This window comes from Eutrema salsugineum, unplaced genomic scaffold (assembly GCF_000478725.1).
Source record: "Eutrema salsugineum unplaced genomic scaffold, Eutsalg1_0 scaffold_5, whole genome shotgun sequence".
In the NCBI taxonomy this organism is placed as follows: domain Eukaryota; kingdom Viridiplantae; phylum Streptophyta; class Magnoliopsida; order Brassicales; family Brassicaceae; genus Eutrema; species Eutrema salsugineum.
In genome coordinates, this window is record NW_006256612.1 from 7,512,036 (window position 1) to 7,531,345 (window position 19,310).

Below are 19,310 nucleotides of genomic sequence, written 5' to 3' on the forward strand. Positions count from 1 at the left end.
GTTCAAATATTTATGATTGTCTATTTTATATTTTTTTAAACTATTAAAGTCCTATAATCTTGTCAAAAAATTTATAAACATGAATCATAAAATAAAAACTTAGTTATTAAACCGATAGTTATATATATATATATATATACATACATACATAAAGACCATTTTTTAATTATATATATATATATAAGTCAAAGTGATATGTGTCATACAAATATTAAGTGTATATCTGAAAAAAATGCATATAGCCATATATAATATCGAAAATAATGATGTGTTGATAAAAAGTATAAAATTATAATGATTTAATATTTTAAGGATCAGATTGTAAATAAAAAAAGTATAGCTGCAAAATGGAGTAGAATAAAGGTTTACTCCAAATATGGAGCAATCTCTATTTTTTCTCCATTTTGCAGTCAAAATAGAGTAGGGTTGGAGTGAAATTTACTCCAAAATGGAGTTTACAGCAAAAAATGGAGCAGGGTTGGGACTCAATCAGTAATAAAATCTCTTAAAGACATTGGGGATTGGGAATCAGAAATACTCTAGCCAAATGCAATCTTGTTATTATCTCCTCATGTTTTGTCGGCAGTTTGCTGATTATACCTCTATTTTCTTTTCCTTTTAGTTCTCAGCTAATATTTCATTCATTTTATCATTGTTGACAGAAAAATTAAGAAGACATTATCAAAGTGGTTTACAATACATATATAAAACTACTTTTGTACTAATATATGTCATTAATTAATAAGTAACACTGTAGTATATGTTTATTTTTAGATCCACTCATAGTTGACTAATTTGATATTTATTACTATCATGCAATATAACTAATATCTAACGGCACGAAATATCGAGTCGTCTAGTGATTATATATGCGTATTTGAACATTTTAAGTTTATTCCTATTTGAAAAGAAGACATGTTTTTATAAGGGACAGATGTATGTATTTTGACATAGAATACCTCGTTTAACCTTTAAAATATTTCTTCTTGAAATCTAAGATAAGCTTTGTCATTTCTTATGTGATGCAAAACAGTTTAAATACGAGAGAAAACAATAGCAAATAGATTATGAAACAATTCAGACGACAGTGGGAAAATTATGAACTAGTTATAAAATAAAGAGTATTACCACTAAATGTCTATGGATAATATCAAAATTAGGTGACATTTTTTACACATTTTTCTACAGTGTTTTAAGATAGGAATTTACTTAAAACTTATTTCTTTATATCTGTTTTTCTTTTTCTTTCTAAATTTTGTTTCCCAGACAAACAAAACTGGAAACCATCGGAGAAGCCATTACAAACTTTAAGATTGGAACAATCAACAAAACACAAAAAGAGTACCACAAGTCTCATCTTTTCACGAATCTCTTTAGCACATTCATCTTCATATGCTGTTAATGTCTCTTACAATGTTACCTGTTAACTTTGCAATTATTATTTGTAAATATATTGTATAAAATGAAAATTAACATAAATATTATCTTAACATAGTTATCATTATAAAGTTAATACAAATAATATTCAGATTTACTATATATTAACATATTATAAGTATCAGATATTCTTGTTATCATGGTATTATTATCGAATATTAATGTTAGCACATTATAAAAATCAGACATTAATATTATCATGTTAACTTATATAACATGTAAGAAAATTGTTATCAAGTATGTTAACGAATAGTATATAACGTGTAATTATTGTTAATATATTAACATAGTAATTTTTAGCATGTTAACAACACATTTTTGATAATGAATAATTATTTTTTAATCAGATGAACAGTAACACTGATCATATGAACAGTGTCACCGATTTATTCTGTTGAAAAGTCAGTTTCTAAACTAATGGCATTTTTTGTAATTATTTAAATTCGAACAAGTGTTTTTTGGGATAAATTTGTTTTTTCTTTTCTATTTTACTAATTTTTAAATCAATTTTTTTATATATCTAATTTTTTAGTCAATTGTTGGTATTGGCTCAATTAACTCTAAAATAAAAGAGAGGATATTTGTCTAGTAATAATAAATACTGCTACCCACTAATTTTTTTTCCCTTCGAGTCTTGCTTTTAAAGTCAACAATGTTCTCCTTCGGAGCTAAGGTTCAATTATCCTGTAACATTTATTTCTCCTTTCACTTAACATATTTTAGTGGACTCAACTTTTTTGCCAATGAAAGTTCTCTTTATCGTGATCGCTGATAAGCCGATACCTTAGTAGAGTGGTTTCTCTACCGTGTCATTAGCGCTAACTTCGACCATATTTTTCGTAGATGGGATTATAATACCCATTAATATATGGGCCTATGAATGAGACGGTAAAAAAAACTAAATACAGACTAATAAATAGGGAATCCCCTAATAAATAAAAGAGTCTTGACAAGAAGAAAATTGAAAAAAAAAAGTAGAGATGATATTTAATTTTGTTAGCAAAGTTTGGTAGAAACTCACTGAAAAACTAATGTCTGTCATGTCATGTTCTGGCGTGAACACAAAACACGTGGTGGAGAAAAATTGGTCGGAGATGTCTGAATTGACAGTGTTAGTAGTTTGAGTAACATCCGAGAAAAGTAAAACCAAAGCAAATAATATTGTTAAATACTTCTGATTTTAGTAACTGCGTATCTGACTCCTTCGTCCTTTACTCTTCTCCCCCATGTCAAGCGATCAACAAATTTGCTTCATTATTTTGTCACTATATTTCATTAAACCGGTGGGAAACAGTTCGGAAAAAAAAAGCAATTCGCTTTAAAGGTGAGCCAGTCCAACACCAAAATGTTTACACAATAATTTGATCTCAATTTAAAGGTTTTTTATTGTTTGAGTATGGATCCAAAGATCCTAGATTCGGATTCTGTTTCAAAATTAGAAAGCTACTACTCTGAAAATTTAGAAAAAATAAATACTAAAAAAAAAAACCATAAGAAAAGGTTTAGTGTACTATTTTGTAATGTTAGAGTTCCTTAAAGAATTGACTTTAGTAAATAGAAGGATAGAAAATGAATAAAAGAAGAATTTGACATTAGAAAACAAATTATATATTCTTCTTGAAGGAAGAAAACAAAACTATACAAAGTTTTATTTTCGTTTTCTTTTTCGAAAAAAACTAGTATCACTAATCAAACTTTTTCGAATAATTTGACAAAATATTACGCGATCCAAAGAAAAATATTGAGTAGATAGGGTTCTAGGAGTTGATCTTAGCTATTCGTAGCCTAATCTCCTCCGATTTCCTTCCGCTTGTTAGTTTTATTTTTGCATTTCAATAAATAATTAAACTATGATTAGTAACCTGCGAAATGGTGGAATTGCGTTTTTAAACACAATTCCACATATTTTTTGCCAATCAACAAAAATCCGCGTAATGAAAAAATACACACAAAAACACAAACACAATTGCGTTTTTGTTTAGCAAAAATACAAAGGAAAAGTCATTCCGCAGAAAAGCGACTTATAAGTTGCTTAATCTATTCCGTAAGATTTTTTCGCAATTCCGCCGTTTTACAAAATTACCAATCAAAGCCTAAATGATCGTGGGTTTGATGGTCTTTCTTTTTCTTCTTTTTGGTACTTTCACTCGTCCTTTCGCTTTCATGAAAGATTGAGAGAGAATATAGCTCGTTTAATTTTAAAATATAGCTTATGCATTATGCATAGCATATTTGCACACCGTCTATAATCCACTAATTGTAAGGCATTATATATTTTCTAACCAATATTGCAGAGTATATCTAACAAAAATTGCATAAGATAATCAATGACACGGTGTCTCTATCTAAACTGTTTATTTAAAAAAAAAAACAAAAAGACATATCTTTTGGGATCTATAATGTGGGTTGGTGTGGGCACTGGCCAGTTCTCAATAAATTTCAAATGATGTTAATATATAATAGTTGTAGTTACCACTAAGGTTGCGGAGCAACCAAAATGTCCACATTAAATAAAAATTGGGGAAAAAATCAACGTATGTGTGATCGACAAGCGAATATACGAAATCTGAAAAGGAAAAGACATATGTAGATGTATGTGTTATATAGTGTTAGTGTTAGTGTATGTATATGTGTGAGTGTTGTTGTGGGGGGGGAATCTGCAAAGGAAGATACAAGGTGGCTGCTTTATTTTCTTCTGTCATTTGTTTTCTTGTCAAAGTGCCTCAAAAGCCACATGTAATCTCACATGCGCCGTATCTTCTTCTATTTTGTTTTTCTTCTTTTTTTTTCTTAAGACATATGTCATCTGTTTCATCTAAAAGTTTTAGACTCTTTTAGTTAGAATCAATTGACATTATAATCTTTTATATAAAACCAAAACAAAAAACAAAAAAGAAACCAAAAAAATTATAATTCATAATATTTATGCAGTTTTACGACGTAAATCATCATCTCCATATTTAGTGCTACAATGAAAATATTACTTGATATTAGATGAGACGCAAACCATGGCATTGATCTTGAACATATACATGTAATATTTTTGTTAATTTTTCAGTTTAAAATCTACAAAAAAACTCATCATATATTAATATATATCAAAATGTTGGTTTTAAAAGAATTAAGAAAACATGTTTTTGTTTTATATGTTGCTTTAATTGATAACTAAAACTCCTATAACAAAACAAAAAACAGCTAATGACACTATAATAAAAAAAATCTTTGACAAAAGAAAAACTCTATAATAAATCTACATCCGCTTAAAACCATACAAGAAAAAGTGATATTTGGTGATTTATATTCTCTTTTAGAAAGAAGAGTAGCAGCTATCTTGCATGCAATTTCTTTCCCTTTCTGTGTCAACTTTTGCCGGCCACTCGACGAATATCCCTATTTCTCTACATTTAACTCAAAAGCCATTACATTAATTTTTCTAAAGTCTTTCTGTTCAAACTTCGAAACCTTTCTATTTCTGGCTCTCTTTATCTATTATATTAAAACAAAAACACATTTAGTACTTGCTTCCAAATATTCTTAATTTTTTTTAAGTGTTTAAAAATAATTTTAATAATTATTTATATTTAATTTTGAAAATTAGTTATTAATTTAAATATTTTTAGAGTTCCTTAAATATAGGTAATTTAGATTTGATTTGATTTGATTAAAATAATAAATCAGATATTAATTTAGATTTGATTTAAAGATTCTAATTTAAATAATTTTTATACTATTAAATATTTTTATCAAAAATATCTAGAATTTTTGAAAAAAATAATAATTTACATATGAAAAATAATAGTCATATTTGAAATATAAAATATTTATAATAATTTAAATGATATGATATTTATGTTGCTTATATAATATATTTACGATTATGATTTATTTACAAATTAATAATAAATAATAGGTAAAATTCAAATGTATAATTTAAATATTAAAAATATATTTTTTTAAAATTCATAGAACTAAAAATATATATAAAAACCGGGTTAAAAATATTTTGGTAACTAAAATCATTAATTTTGAATTATACACGTATATCAAAAATATATTTTTTATACAAAATAAAAATATAAAATTAAAAAAATTATTGCATACACTATGATGTGGTTTGAAAAACTAGTTGTACACTCTCTTCGTTGATTAAATTTTAGAAAACTATAATGCTAAATAATACTGTTAATATATCTCAAACTTTTAACAAATATTTATATTATACGGTAATATAAACGAAAAAGTTAGAATTATGTTTTCATAATAGTTCATTTTGAATTAATATTAGCGGACAGGTTAAAATTATATTTTTATAATCATAATTAATTTTAATACTATAAAAATATATCTAAACACAAAAATCAATATTTTCATTTATTAAAAAATATATTTATAAAAATAATTATATATAAACTCAAAAACACAAATTATATTACAAAATTTGTTAAATAATAAAAAATATTCTTGTGCGGATGCACAGGGTTAGAATCTAATTTCCCTTTAAGAATATTACATGATTTATGCATCAATTCTCAACAACGCTTCAAGTCTATATTTATTGGGCCTACATATGTAATACTAGGCCCATTATCATGCTCATTCTCTTCATCACCGCGCACCGTTTCGTAGGTGTGTAAAGAACACATTCGGGGAATCTACTTTTCTACGTAGAGAAGTACGTGAAGGCGACACGTACATATGGTACACCCACGTGGCGCTACGTGTTAATCAGCTAGCTAAAAAGAGCAAAGATATTCGATAGGATAATAACATGACCAGTAAGTAATAAGTTATAAAAAGTATCAAACGAGTCACCGACACGAAGAAAGAAGTAAAAATGACGAAACTATTTGCCCTGTTGTGTCTTCTCATGAGTTCAGTATTGACGGTGGGCCACTGCTGGGATTCGGAAGGTGACGTCATCGTGAAAGACGGCCACCGTGTTGTTGTGGTGGAGTACGACGGAGACGGCAAAACCAACACTAGAGTCTTGATTTCACCGCCGGGAAAAGGACGGGAAGGAGAAGAAGAATCGAAGGAAGAGAAGAGAGGAGACGAAAAACAAGTGTTTAGAAATGCCCAAGAAGCTAAGAGAGGGGTTAATGAAATGGCCACGAAGAAGGCTCAAAACGTTTGGGAGAAGTCAAGGATCACGGTGAGGCGGTTAGGCACGGCTGTTGCGGAGGCGCTGAAGCTGACGAAGATCGGAAGCGTGGTGAGTCTGATCGGGATCGCGGCAGCGTACGGGATGTGCGTGTGGGTGACGGTCGTCTCGAGGTACGTGATGGTTTCTGTACTTGGGAGGAAGCAGTTTGGTGTGGTGCAGACCAAGGTGTATGCGGTTTACTTCAAAGCAATCTCTGTAGCGATTCTTATTGGGTTGCTAGGACACGTCATCGGCCGGCGCCGGAAGGTTATTACCGATGCGGTGGAGATGTGGCAGGTCGTTAACCTCTTCTCTTCCATACTGTTGGTGGAAGCTAATGCGTCATTTGTTGAGCCACGAGCCATCAAGGTTATTTTGCCACTCCCAAATTCGTTTATTTTTAAATCTAGGGACGTCTTTATAGAATGTGCGAATTTAACATTCGAACAAGTTTCGATTTCCGATTCAAAAAGAACAAGAAGTTTTTAGAAAATTTTGAATATGCATATTGATATCATGGCTTCTAATTTTGAGTTTGGACATTGCCCTTTGAGACCTTCCAGATAAAATAAACGATCTAAATTTTAAGAAAATTTCTTACATCGTCACCATGATTGCTTGTTTGCGTTTACATTTAGATTTTAATTAGCGTAATTGCATTTCCCAAAAAAAAAGTTTTAATTTTCAAATACTTCAACTGAATTTCACTTCTTTAAATCAAATGTAAATACTAAATGCAAAAGGATTCAAGACGGAAAAAGATTCTCGGTTTGCCATTGAAAAAAAAAAGCCATTGATTTTCTTTCTTTACTTCTGATTTAGCGTGTAAATGCAAACGCATACATTCTGTTTGAAAGTTGTAAGCGGGAAATCTTATAAGAAATTATTTAGATGATGGAATGCCTAAAACTATACTATCGGATTTTGATAACAATGGTGTTTTTTTTTTTTAAGTAAACGAAATTTCAAGTTTATGCCAGTGTAATATTGATTTTGTATTATGGTAAACAGACAATGTTTGAGCGGATAAAAGTTGAAAAAGAAGAAGGAAGAGGAGTTGACACGTCCGAGTCACATTCCAGTGAAGCTGCAGCTCAAACCTGTGGTAAGAAGGTTAGAGAGAAGACGATGGATGAGGATGGTGTGAATCATAAACTAACGAAGCTAAACGAAAGGTTGAGTAGGTTAAATGCGTACTCATCGCGACTGAATTTACTAACTCTAATGTCTCTTACTTGGCACTTTGTGTATCTCGGCCATCGACTCAGCCTCACTTATTGAGATATCTCGGTCATCGACTCAGCCTCACTTATTGAGGGATCAAAGAGCCACCGCACGAGATTTATAGTTGTTTTTGTATTTTATTGGTTTAATGTGTGTATGTTACATATCAGAAGTTCTGATATTGACATTTAAGATAATTAGCATGTTTCGATGGACTAATCGGTGAAAAATCTTAATCCTACTAACATCCTACTAACATCAACTATATGTTTGAATTATTATATATTTCTAATTTAAAAATCAGATTTACTATTCTTGCTTTATTTATTATGTTGATCATTATTTTTATTATTTTTAAAAAGAAAATTTTAATTTTATTATTAGTGAAGATTAACACTTTTTGAAATTCTGTTGATATTATCTGTACGTGACACATGAACAAAAATTTTACTTGCCATCTCTTGTATATATTCTTTTGATTCTTTTTTCTTAACTAAGGCTGTTTTTAATTCTACATCTTTGATTCTCTCTTTCTCATAACATTGATCCTCTACTCAATCAGATCCTCTACTCAATCATATTATATCAATTGCTTTGACCAGCTCCTCCGAATAATCAGTATTTTTCAAGGAAAGCATACACTATTATTGTGCATGAAATTTCGTTATATTTTACTAAACTAATTACATTAGTTAATCTTTAAAAAGTTTGGAATTCCAAAAATGTGATTTTTAATCGAATCTTCTATGTTGAATCTGGGTTTGACATGATTCTGATATTTTACATGTTTTTTGTCTTTCTTTTACCAGCTTTAGAAAAACGAAAAACGTTAAGGAGCTGGAGACATTGGTTTCATTCTCCCAATTTCGCCTGAAAAATTAACAGTAAAACATTTGGATTACAAAAAATGTAATAAATGTATTACATAGCATTTGGTTTGGAAATAACGGAATCGAACTTTCGTTTTATTGGAGATGACTTCAATGGCCTCGTGGTACTGGCAGGCCATGAAGTGAGTCAAGGCAGATGAAAACCTGTCGTCCTCTTCGGGTGTGAGATTGCTGGCAGAAAGCTGCCGACGGAAACATGTGCTAGTTTCAATCAAATCTTTTACGCTGAGTCTGAGTTTGATATGATTCAGATGTTATCCATGCCATTTGTCCTTCTTTTTCTCGTTCTTTTTCTTACTACCCTCTTCATCCATCACCATCTTGTTCTTCTTTTCGTCACTCATAATCAAGCAAAAGAAAAGTGAGAAACAGAAATAAAAATAGAATCTCTATCCCCATTTTGTCGACTATGGCCAAATGGGCTTTTAATAGAATTGAAAACATTCGATTAAAATGAGATTTTTTTAAAGTAGCATAAAAGGAAGAAAATCCTCCTAAATATAAACCAAATCTGGTCATAAACCGAATATGCATTTGACATAAAACAGATCAAGAAGGCCAATCTAAGCGATTGACATACCAAGAAGGCCAAAAAGATTTATACCATTCTCTTAGACTTTAAAAACAAATCATAAAATAGAACATTCAACACATTTTAATCCTAACCATGTTTGTTTTTTTTGAACAATTAACTCCATGAAAATAAAAAGATATAAATTAGGTTATTTAATTATTCTTTCTTGACTAAGGCTGCTCCTGATTCTACAGCCTTGATTCTCTCTCTGATGACATTGATCCTCTTCTCAACCACATCAGCTGCTTTGACCAGCTCCTCCGAATAATCAGCATCTCTCATATCCTTAAACGAAGCGATCATCCCAAGTTCCATCGCACGGCTATGCATCTGCTCTTTCTCCAACTTCTTCTCTGCGTCTTGGATCATCCTGTTCATCAGATCCTTCTGGTCCATCATGTATTTGGTCTGTTTCTCTACCGGGAGTGCGCTTAACCGGTTTAGAAGAACACGAACCTCCTTATGATTTGGCCAGAGCTCAGGACCTTCCTTGTAATCACTGTAGATGATGGCGCAAGCTCGTAAACCACATAGAATGGTCAATTCTTTGAGCTTCTTCAATAAACCATCTTTGCGTTTTCTGAACGTAACTCGACGAGTGGAGTTGTCAGCAATCAATTGGTGTGTTACTTTTCTTCTGCCCATTGTGAACAAAAGAAAAGGATGAAGAAAAAGAGGATTTGTATATGTTTTTGGGGATCGGATGGGTACATGTTATATAGAGTTTCCAACTTTGATTTTTTTTTGCTCGGTCCACAAAATGGTTTCATCAAATTATAGAAATGTTTTAAGAGAAAAAATAAAATAAATATAAAAGTTTAAAGGAAAAAATAGCTATAAAATCTTTCTAAATAAGAAGATTTCTATCTAAATAAATTTTCATTTTCTTATGTGTCTTTTGTTGGTTGGTCCACTGAACCTGCAAGATAGGAATCTGATATTTGCCTATTAATGAGTCATAAAAGTTTAACTATATTAAAAAGTTTGAATTTTTTATTATAGTTGACCAATTAGAAGAAGAGATGTGTGTTGTTATATGTATATACAAGTAGTCAAGTCCTATTCATTATTACAGCAACACAGTAATTGACATATGTCAGTCAAAATTTAAATCGGTTATCAGAAAAATTTAATATGTGTAAGAAAATGATTTAACTAAAAAAGATAATGCAAAAGACTCTTATGAACAATAATCTAACAGAAATATAATACAACAAATTACGTTGCATAATTTTATACATTAATATTCATAAGGGTCTACAACTCATCATATTTTCTTCTGATTTGTAAGTGTTCAAACTTTCATGGTTAAACATATAATATGGGTCATCAATAGCAATATGCAAACAATATTTTTTTTGTTAAATTACAACACAATTTTTTATATAAGATATTAGCCTATAACTTGCAAGTAAAGGGTTGAGGGAAACAAAATACAGAAAATCGGCTCTGATAAAAGAAAAAAAAGTGAAAAATATAAATAAAAAAACAAATTTTAAGACGAATCAAAAGTCAGATTTCAGCCCATTTAATTTATAGATAATCCAATAGAATCTACTAAATCTAGTGTTCAAGACCCGAATGGTTGAGAAACTAGAGAACGTAAGTTGTATGTAACACAACTACACATAACATTAATATTATCTTTTCCTGTAAAGATATCAATTTTCATCGACTACATAAACTGTCATCATAAAAATTGTCTTCAACAAGCAAATTTACAATAAGTGAAACAAACGTAATCACAAAACTACAAATCAGTTAGCAGTGTGCAGATATTTTTTTTATCTACGTGATTTATTATTCCAAAAATCGAAATCGCCACAACAACAGTTTTTTGCGGTGTCTAAAAAATTTCTCTGTTTTTCAACACATGAAAGACAAAGTAACAGTCAAAATCCATCGCCGTGTTTGGCGCGATAACACAGTTGATAAGGATCTAAATTGAAAATAAATTACAATCAAATGAGTATTTTAAAAGCTGAAAATATAAAAATAAAAGATTAGTTCTACCAATGAATCACATATCTAATCAGAGCCGGATCTGGAGATAGCATTAGTTTTTAGTCCTCTTTTCTAAGATTATATATAAAATTTTTGGCCCCTAAATCGTAAAAAGAAAAATTATTAATATTTTTTTTAAAATTATTTATAGTCCCCAAATTCTATAATTCCATCACTATCAAACATCCCAAAAAAAAAAAAAAATAGCAGGACCACAGATAAAGGCAATTAGTCTAAGCCTAATACCAAACATTCCAAGCTGGTTGTAATTAATGTTACACAAAACAGAGATTTTATGATGTATATGGTTCTTAATTTTAAAAGAAGACGTGATCCAATGACGCACATAGTAGTTGACCTTTGATTGAATAAAATGCCACAAAGGCAGAGTGAAAAAAAAAAATTGCTGATAACAAATAAAATACATAGCTCGTTTAACACTCCCACACAAAACAAAATAATAAATTAAGTAAATCGTTTAGCTTAAAAATCCAAGAATTCAAGATTCCTAAATCTCTCAATCGGCAAGAAATGAAGAAAGACGAGGAAGGATTTTCACTTGTAGAAAATTACGTTTGCGATTCCGTCGACCACCGTGGAAGTCCCGCCGGGAAATCTTCCACCGGCGGATGGAGATCCGCCTGGTTTATTATAGGTGAAGAATCGAATCGAATCGTTTTTGATTTCTTCGTAACTTAGCTCCTAAAACTCTCAGATTTCACTTGAAATCTTTTGTCAGGTGTGGAGGTAGGAGAGAGATTTGCTTACTTTGGGATTGCCTGTAATTTAATCACTTACCTCACCGGACCTCTCGGTCAATCGACGGCGACCGCCGCCGTGAACGTGAACACTTGGTCGGGAACCGCCTCAATACTTCCTATTTTAGGAGCTTTCGTAGCAGACGCTTATCTCGGTCGTTACCGTACAATTCTTGCAGCTTCCCTCATCTACATACTGGTTTAGTACCTTCTTCTTCTTCTTTCTCCTCTCAAAATCAAGATTTTGGTAAACCGGATAAAACCGGGGTTGAGCTGAATTTTGGAGAGATTTGTTATTACAGGGACTAGGACTATTGACCTTATCCGCTTCCTTAATCCTAACGGGATTGTCTGAGCAACGTAACGATGCTTCCGCTAAACCGTCTTTTTGGGTGAATATATTATTCTTCTGCTCTCTGTATTTGGTGGCGATCGGACAAGGTGGACACAAGCCGTGTGTTCAAGCGTTTGGTGCGGACCAGTTTGACTCGGAAGATCCAAAGGAGGTAATATCGAGAGGGTCGTTTTTTAATTGGTGGTTCTTGAGTTTATCTGCTGGAATCAGTTTATCGATTATAGTGGTTGCGTACGTGCAAGAAAATGTCAATTGGGCGTTTGGGTTTGGGATCCCTTGTTTGTTCATGGTTATGGCTCTTGTTATCTTCTTGCTCGGGAGAAAAATCTATCGATACCCAAAAGGAAACAGTGAGAAGAATAGTAACGCTTTTGCGAGAATCGGTAGAGTTTTCGTCGCGGCGTTCAAGAACCGGAAACTTAGCTTAGAACATTCCGGTTTGGGTCAAGGTCTATTGGAGGATGGTTCGTCCGAGACAAGTAACGGTCGGCTAGAGTAAGTCACATGAATCCCAAGGTTTTTTGTAATCATTCTGAGTTTTGGTGTAGCGTAATTTGAATGTTAATTTTCATTATCTTGTGTGACAAGTTACCTAACTTGAATGTAAAAGTTCTTAATCTTGTGTGACAAGTTTCCTAGCAAAAGCGATGATCTTGGGAGAAGAAGGTGCAGAGCCATGTAGTGGTAGGGACGTGGAAGAAGCGAAAGCTCTGGTAAGGCTTATTCCAATATGGATAATATCGGTGGTGAGTAATATTCCGTACGCACAACACATAACTTTCTTCACCAAGCAAGGTGTTACGGTGGACAGAAAAATCTTACCAGGCTTGGAAATCCCTCCGGCTTCTTTACTGTCATTCATCGGTGTATCGATTCTCATCTCGGTCCCGGTCTATGAGCATGTGTTTCTACCGTTAGCTAGAATGATAACCAAAAAGCCTTTTGGGATCACAATGCTCCAGAGAATAGGAGTTGGAATGGTGCTTTCGAGCTTCAATATGGTGCTCGCAGCATTGGTTGAAACCAAACGGCTTCACATCGCTAGGGAACATGGGCTCTTGGACAAGCCGGACGTGACCGTTCCAATGTCGATATGGTGGTTCGTTCCACAGTATTTGCTGCTCGGGATGATCGATGTGTTCTCTCTAGTGGGAACTCAAGAGTTCTTCTATGACCAAGTCCCAACGGAGCTAAGGAGCATTGGTCTTGCGCTCTCTTTGAGTGCGATGGGTCTTTCAAGCTTCTTGAGCGGTTTGCTCATCACTGTGATTGAATGGGCTACGGGAAGAGACAACGGGGACAGCTGGTTCAACACTAACTTGAACAGAGCCCATGTCGATTACTTTTACTGGTTGCTCGCTGCTTTCACCGCCATTGCTTTCATTGCGTTCTTGTTCATCTCCAAGTTGTATGTGTATCGTCGAGCAGACCAAGTATAAGAATTTACAAAACAAATTTTGTTGACTTTGCATATCATATTTGTTGTTCTAACTTGTAAGTTAACGTGTTTATAATTTTTATATATATATATATATATATATATATCTTCGTGGTTCAAACTTCTAAGTTAACGTATTTATAATTTAACTTATCTTTGTTTTTTTTTTGGCAAGTGTAAATAACACGCTCGGTTTTGTTTATTGTTATTAGGTAATGGATAAATACATTTCTCAAACAAACAAAAAAACTCCCACATTTTGGAGACTACTAATGTAGTTATTACAAGGCAGAGGCAAAAGCAGCTCATGAGAATTATATGGTCGTTTGAAAAAGCCGGAACCATGTAGAGAGCAAATTTTTCGAGGTTTGAGAGATCTCAATGGTGGAGCCGTGGAGTCGACTCAAGCTTAGCTCGGTTTTGTTAAAATAAAGAGATAGAATTTGGCAAGTTAAATCTGAGGTAGAGGTGCCTATAGAAACATATTTGTCGTCATTGCATGGGTTTGGATTGGATAGCTTTTATTGCTTGGTGTCACAACCCCAAGTGGTCCATTAATTGGTTTTAACGAAAGATCCCATAACCATCTTTAATTGTGTGTTTGTTTGAATTGTGTAGTTTGCCAAACAAGTCTTATCCTCCTTGAAAGAGATGCAGAATGAGCCCATCTGAATTGATGATTTCGAAATCGGACTACCAACAAATTGATCACATATTTTAAAAACTCAATCATTACTCCCCATGGGCCAACTTTGGATCTTGGCGGAAAGAACATGTTACATGTATATATGCCAAAATCAACGAGTGATAGCACAAGGGTTTAGGATATAGAGCTCAGTGCGTAAATTTTACTAAGGCTCCGGATTCGATTCCTCTAGCGAACAACTGAGCTCCGCATGGACTACTTCGTATCTCTGACTTCGACTTGAGATTAAAGAGTGGTTGCCTTGTATTGTATAAAGGAGGGGTTTGTTCTTCCCCGGATTAGTCAACCTTGAGGCCGGAAACTAACTAATGTTAATAAATAAATAAAATAGCAGAAAGCCATGTATATGCCATCTATGATCAATGATGTATCCGAAAGTAAATTGCATTAGAAGTGACCGAAAAATATTATCTATAACCCTACTTCATTTCTTCTCCAACCCTACTCCATTTTTACCTTTTTTTCTCCAAATATAGAGTAACCCCATTTTCAACTCCATTTTGCAGGTAAACTTTTTTATTTACAAGATAGTCCTTTACTTTTCATTAATTATTAAAACTAGATTTTTTATTTATAATTTAATCCTTTATATTATATATATTTAGTTTAAAATTAAAGATAAATAGATTTAAAATTTGAGAATAGAAAATAAAAAATATAAAAAGATTAACTGAAACTAGTAATAACATAAAATTAAAAATACATAAGAAATACATAAAATTGAAATGTACTTTGTTTTATTATTTTAAATGGTGTGTAGTATTATTTGTATATTATAATTGTTGAATTTAGAATAACATTATAATTTATAGAAGTTTTAACTAAAAAAACAAATGAGTTTATTTGTAATTTTTATAAATAAAGTGCATTATTAGTAATTAACAATAAAATAAAAATGAAAAATATATTTAAAAAATTATTTTTAAAGTTGAAAATGGAAGAATACATTGAATAGAAATTCAACTCCATTTGGAAGTTCCTCCATTTTAGAAATAAAAACGGAGGAATACATTAGAGATACGATAAAGTGCATTTTTGTGTGAAGCTTCATCAGTCGATTAAAGAGCGTCGATAATATCCATGTTCTAAAGAAATGGCCCCACGTATTAGTCCTTTAAATTTCGTAGAGTAGAGGCGGTACGAAGTGGTTGAGAATCTGGGGCATGCAGTAGCACACGTTACACGTTAAGCTACTACATAAAATTTATAAGAAAATAAAGACTTTCTCTTCATCTAAAAGTCTTTATCTAATAATTTTTCAAAGATGATACAAATTATGTATGTGTATACAGATAAGAAATCCATAACAAACGGTACGGACCACAAAATACGGATCAATCAGCGGGTAGACACAATATGAAGGTCATCTTAATTTACGCATGTAAGCTTCTAACCAGTCAAAATCATCACAACACAAAATTTCTCATAATCTGAAGCTTTTGTGATGGTTTGATTCTCTTACACATATCAAAGACAAATTACGAATAAAACATTGTGAATTCATTTTTGTGCATGGGGGCAGTGACACAGCTAATAAGGTTCTGGTTGTATGTTATGTTTTAAATAGAAATAAAGCATAATAGATTGATTCTGCAAATGGACAAATATTAGTGGTCTTTTTCACCGATCCATCAATCAACTTTAAAAACGTATTAGACTAGGACCAGAGACAAAAGCTAACCAATCAAGTCCGTCCACTCCCACATCGTTTTTTAGTTTTGACGTAAACTTTATAATTGTTGTCATTCACGTGGAAAATATATTACCTTGTGAAATTATGGTGTTTGTGAAATTATGCATCCTGACACATCAGGACTTGTGAAATTCCACCATTTAAAAAAAAAAAAATTCCACCATTTATAATGACAAATGATTTCAACAAAAAAAATGGAATTAAAATCATGAAAAAAACTAAATTTTGAATTCACCAACTGAATTAACACTTGCTTTTAGAGGTGCTTACACCTAGAATTAATGACACAAACTAATTTGTAATATACCTTCAATTTATTTTCAAAATAAAAACAAAATAGAGCGTGTATGCATGGATCTTGATTTTAACCAAAGTCATGACCCAATAACCACATATTAACTAATAGTTGGCTTTTGATTGATATAAAATGACAAACAAAAAAAACACTGCTATAATATAACCGCATATTACGTAGTTGATTTAGATAAATCAAGTATTAAAGATGATTAAAGTATAGCTCATGACACATTCGTCCATTAAAAGAATCATAAATAATATGGTCTGTAGATTGGTATATCACCAGATTGGTAGTTGACAAAAAAAAAGGAAGATTGGTAGATATAATAAGTTCGTTGACAATTAGGTCGTAGATCAGGCTCATAACATAAATCGAAAAAAGCCAAATATGATAAATATAACGAAAAATAGCATGATTGATTAAATCGTGTTCAATACTTGCGCATGAGGAACAGAGTCATATAGCTTAAATATAAAATCCAGCTTCCTCATCGTCATTCAAAGAGATATTTCTAATTTCTGTCGCGACGAGAAATGGCAATACCAGAAGAAGAATTTACACTTCTTGAAGATTCCGTGAGTGACTCCGTCGACCACCGTGGAATACCCGCCGGTAAATCTTCCACCGGCGGATGGAGATCCGCTTGGTATATCATAGGTGAAGAAAACATTACCAAAAAAAGAAAAATCGAACCGTGACGTAAATGAGCTTCGAATTTCCTAATTTCAAGATCTTCTTCTTGTTTTCTTGAAACGTTTTGTCAGGTGTGGAGGTAGGAGAGAGATTTGCTTACTTTGGAATTGCCTCCAACTTAATAACGTACCTCACCGGACCTCTCGGACAATCGACGGCAACCGCCGCCGTGAACGTGAACACGTGGTCAGGAACCGCCTCGATGCTTCCTGTTTTAGGAGCTTTTGTAGCAGACGCTTATCTCGGTCGTTACCTCACCATTGTTGTAGCTTCTCTCATCTACATTTTCGTACGTTTCATTTTCCAACTCCAAATTCTATTTAGATTTTTAGAAATATTCCAAAAATATTGGATTAGTGACTTAACACGTTTGATTAAATTAATTTTAAATTAAAAATCTGATTTCAGAATAACTTTGAATAGGTTTGGAAATGTTACATCTAAGTTGAAAAAATCTTGGCGATGATATTTTTGTTCTTTAAAAAATCAGAATCAGTTAAAAATACAAAACGGATTATTATATATTATTATTGCAGGGACTAGGACTATTGACTTTATCGGCTTCCTTAATCCTAACGGGATTATCTGAGCTACGTAACGATGCTTCTGCTAGACCGTCTTTTTGGGTGAATATATTATTCTTCTGCTCTTTGTATTTGGTGGCGATCGGACAAGGTGGACACAAGCCATGTGTTCAAGCGTTTGGTGCGGACCAGTTTGACTCGGCAGATTCTAAAGAGAGAATATCTAGAGGATCGTTTTTCAATTGGTGGTTCTTGAGTTTATCTGCCGGAATCACTTTATCGATCGTTGTTGTGGTTTACGTTCAAGACAATGTTAATTGGGCGCTTGGGTTTGGGATCCCTTGTTTGTTCATGGTTATGGCTTTTGCTCTCTTCTTGCTCGGAAGAAAAACTTACAGATACCCAAAAGGAAATCACAAGGAGAAGAACGCTTTTGCAAGAATCGGTAGAGTTTTCGTCGCAGCGTACAAGAACCGGAAACTGAATTTAGCACATTCTGGTTTGGGACAATATCAACTGGAGGATGGTTCGTCTCAAAAATGTAAAGGTTGGCTTGAGTAAGTTGCGTATACATACCTAAAACTCTTGAATCTTCTGATATTCCGGTTTGGACCTTGTACCTAATTTGAGTGTAATAAAATGTCTCTTTACATTGACTTCAGGTTCCTAAGGAAAGCGTTGTTATCAGGAGAAGGAGGTGCAGAGCCATGTAATAGTAGGGACGTGGAAGATGCGATGGCTTTGGTAAGGCTTATACCGATATGGATCACATCGGTTATAAGCACGATTCCATACGCTCAATACGCTACTTTCTTTACCAAACAAGGCGTTACTGTGGACCGGAAAATCTTGCCCGGTTTAGAAATCCCTCCGGCTTCTTTTCAGTCACTTATCGGCGTGTCGATTCTCATCTCAGTTCCGACTTACGAGCATGTTTTCCTTCCTTTAGCTAGAATGATCACCAAAAAGCCTTTTGGCATCACAATGCTCCAGAGAATTGGAGCCGGGATGGTGCTCTCCAGCTTCAATATGGTGATTGCTGCGTTGGTAGAAATGAAACGGCTCGAGACGGCTAAGGAACATGGGCTTGTGGATAGACCGGATGCAACCATCCCAATGTCTATATGGTGGTTCGTTCCTCAGTATTTGCTACTTGGGATGATCGATGTGTTCTCATTAGTGGGTACACAAGAATTCTTCTACGACCAAGTCCCAACCGAGCTGAGGAGTATTGGTCTCGCGCTTTCTTTGAGTGCGATGGGTCTTTCTAGCTTCTTGAGTGGTTTTCTTATCACAGTGATTAATTGGGCTACAGGAAAAGATGGCGGCGATAGCTGGTTCAACACTAACCTGAACCGAGCACATGTCGATTACTTTTACTGGTTGCTAGCAGGTTTCACCGCCATTGGGTTCTTTGCGTTTTTGTTCTTCTCCAGGCTGTATGTGTATCGCCGGGTAGATTAAGTCCAAGAATGAAAAAGGCTATTTGTTAGTTGTTCTCCAGGCGTTTTTGTTTCGAATCATATTAGACTATTAGTTGTTCATAATGTAATTGGAAAAAGTCAACTATTCT

General features: G+C 33.0%; 4 protein-coding genes across 5 annotated transcripts; 3 read left to right on the top strand and 1 right to left on the bottom strand.

Moving 5' to 3' along the window:
* The first annotated feature begins 6,254 nt into the window (after nt 1-6,254).
* LOC18992688 (transmembrane protein 205) lies at nt 6,255-8,033 on the top strand. The gene is made up of 2 exons (XM_006416119.2): nt 6,255-6,949; nt 7,592-8,033. Exons 1-2 carry the CDS (start codon nt 6,272-6,274, stop codon nt 7,859-7,861), a joined length of 948 nt encoding a protein of 315 aa, XP_006416182.1. The 5' UTR covers nt 6,255-6,271; the 3' UTR covers nt 7,862-8,033.
* Nucleotides 8,034-9,167: 1,134 nt separating this feature from the next.
* LOC18992689 (agamous-like MADS-box protein AGL80) lies at nt 9,168-9,971 on the bottom strand. Its single transcript, XM_006416120.2, has one exon. The coding sequence runs from the start codon at nt 9,911-9,913 to the stop codon at nt 9,425-9,427; it is 489 nt and encodes a 162-aa protein (XP_006416183.1). The 5' UTR covers nt 9,914-9,971; the 3' UTR covers nt 9,168-9,424.
* Nucleotides 9,972-11,675: 1,704 nt separating this feature from the next.
* On the top strand, nt 11,676-13,879 carry LOC18992690 (protein NRT1/ PTR FAMILY 5.15). Its single transcript, XM_006416121.2, has 4 exons — nt 11,676-11,927; nt 12,012-12,229; nt 12,333-12,880; nt 13,017-13,879. The coding sequence occupies exons 1-4, from the start codon at nt 11,804-11,806 to the stop codon at nt 13,822-13,824; spliced, it is 1,698 nt and encodes a 565-aa protein (XP_006416184.1). The 5' UTR covers nt 11,676-11,803; the 3' UTR covers nt 13,825-13,879.
* A 2,992-nt stretch (nt 13,880-16,871) lies between these two features.
* On the top strand, nt 16,872-19,303 carry LOC18992691 (protein NRT1/ PTR FAMILY 5.16). Of its 2 annotated transcripts, none has more exons than XM_006416122.2 (4): nt 16,872-17,177; nt 17,285-17,502; nt 17,750-18,294; nt 18,400-19,303. In XM_006416122.2, exons 1-4 carry the CDS (start codon nt 17,054-17,056, stop codon nt 19,199-19,201), a joined length of 1,689 nt encoding a protein of 562 aa, XP_006416185.1. In that variant the 5' UTR covers nt 16,872-17,053; the 3' UTR covers nt 19,202-19,303. The 2 variants fall into 2 exon arrangements, with proteins under 2 accessions (XP_006416185.1, XP_024007823.1); XM_024152055.1 differs by having other exon boundaries at nt 16,873-17,177; nt 17,285-17,399.
* Nucleotides 19,304-19,310: the final 7 nt, after the last annotated feature.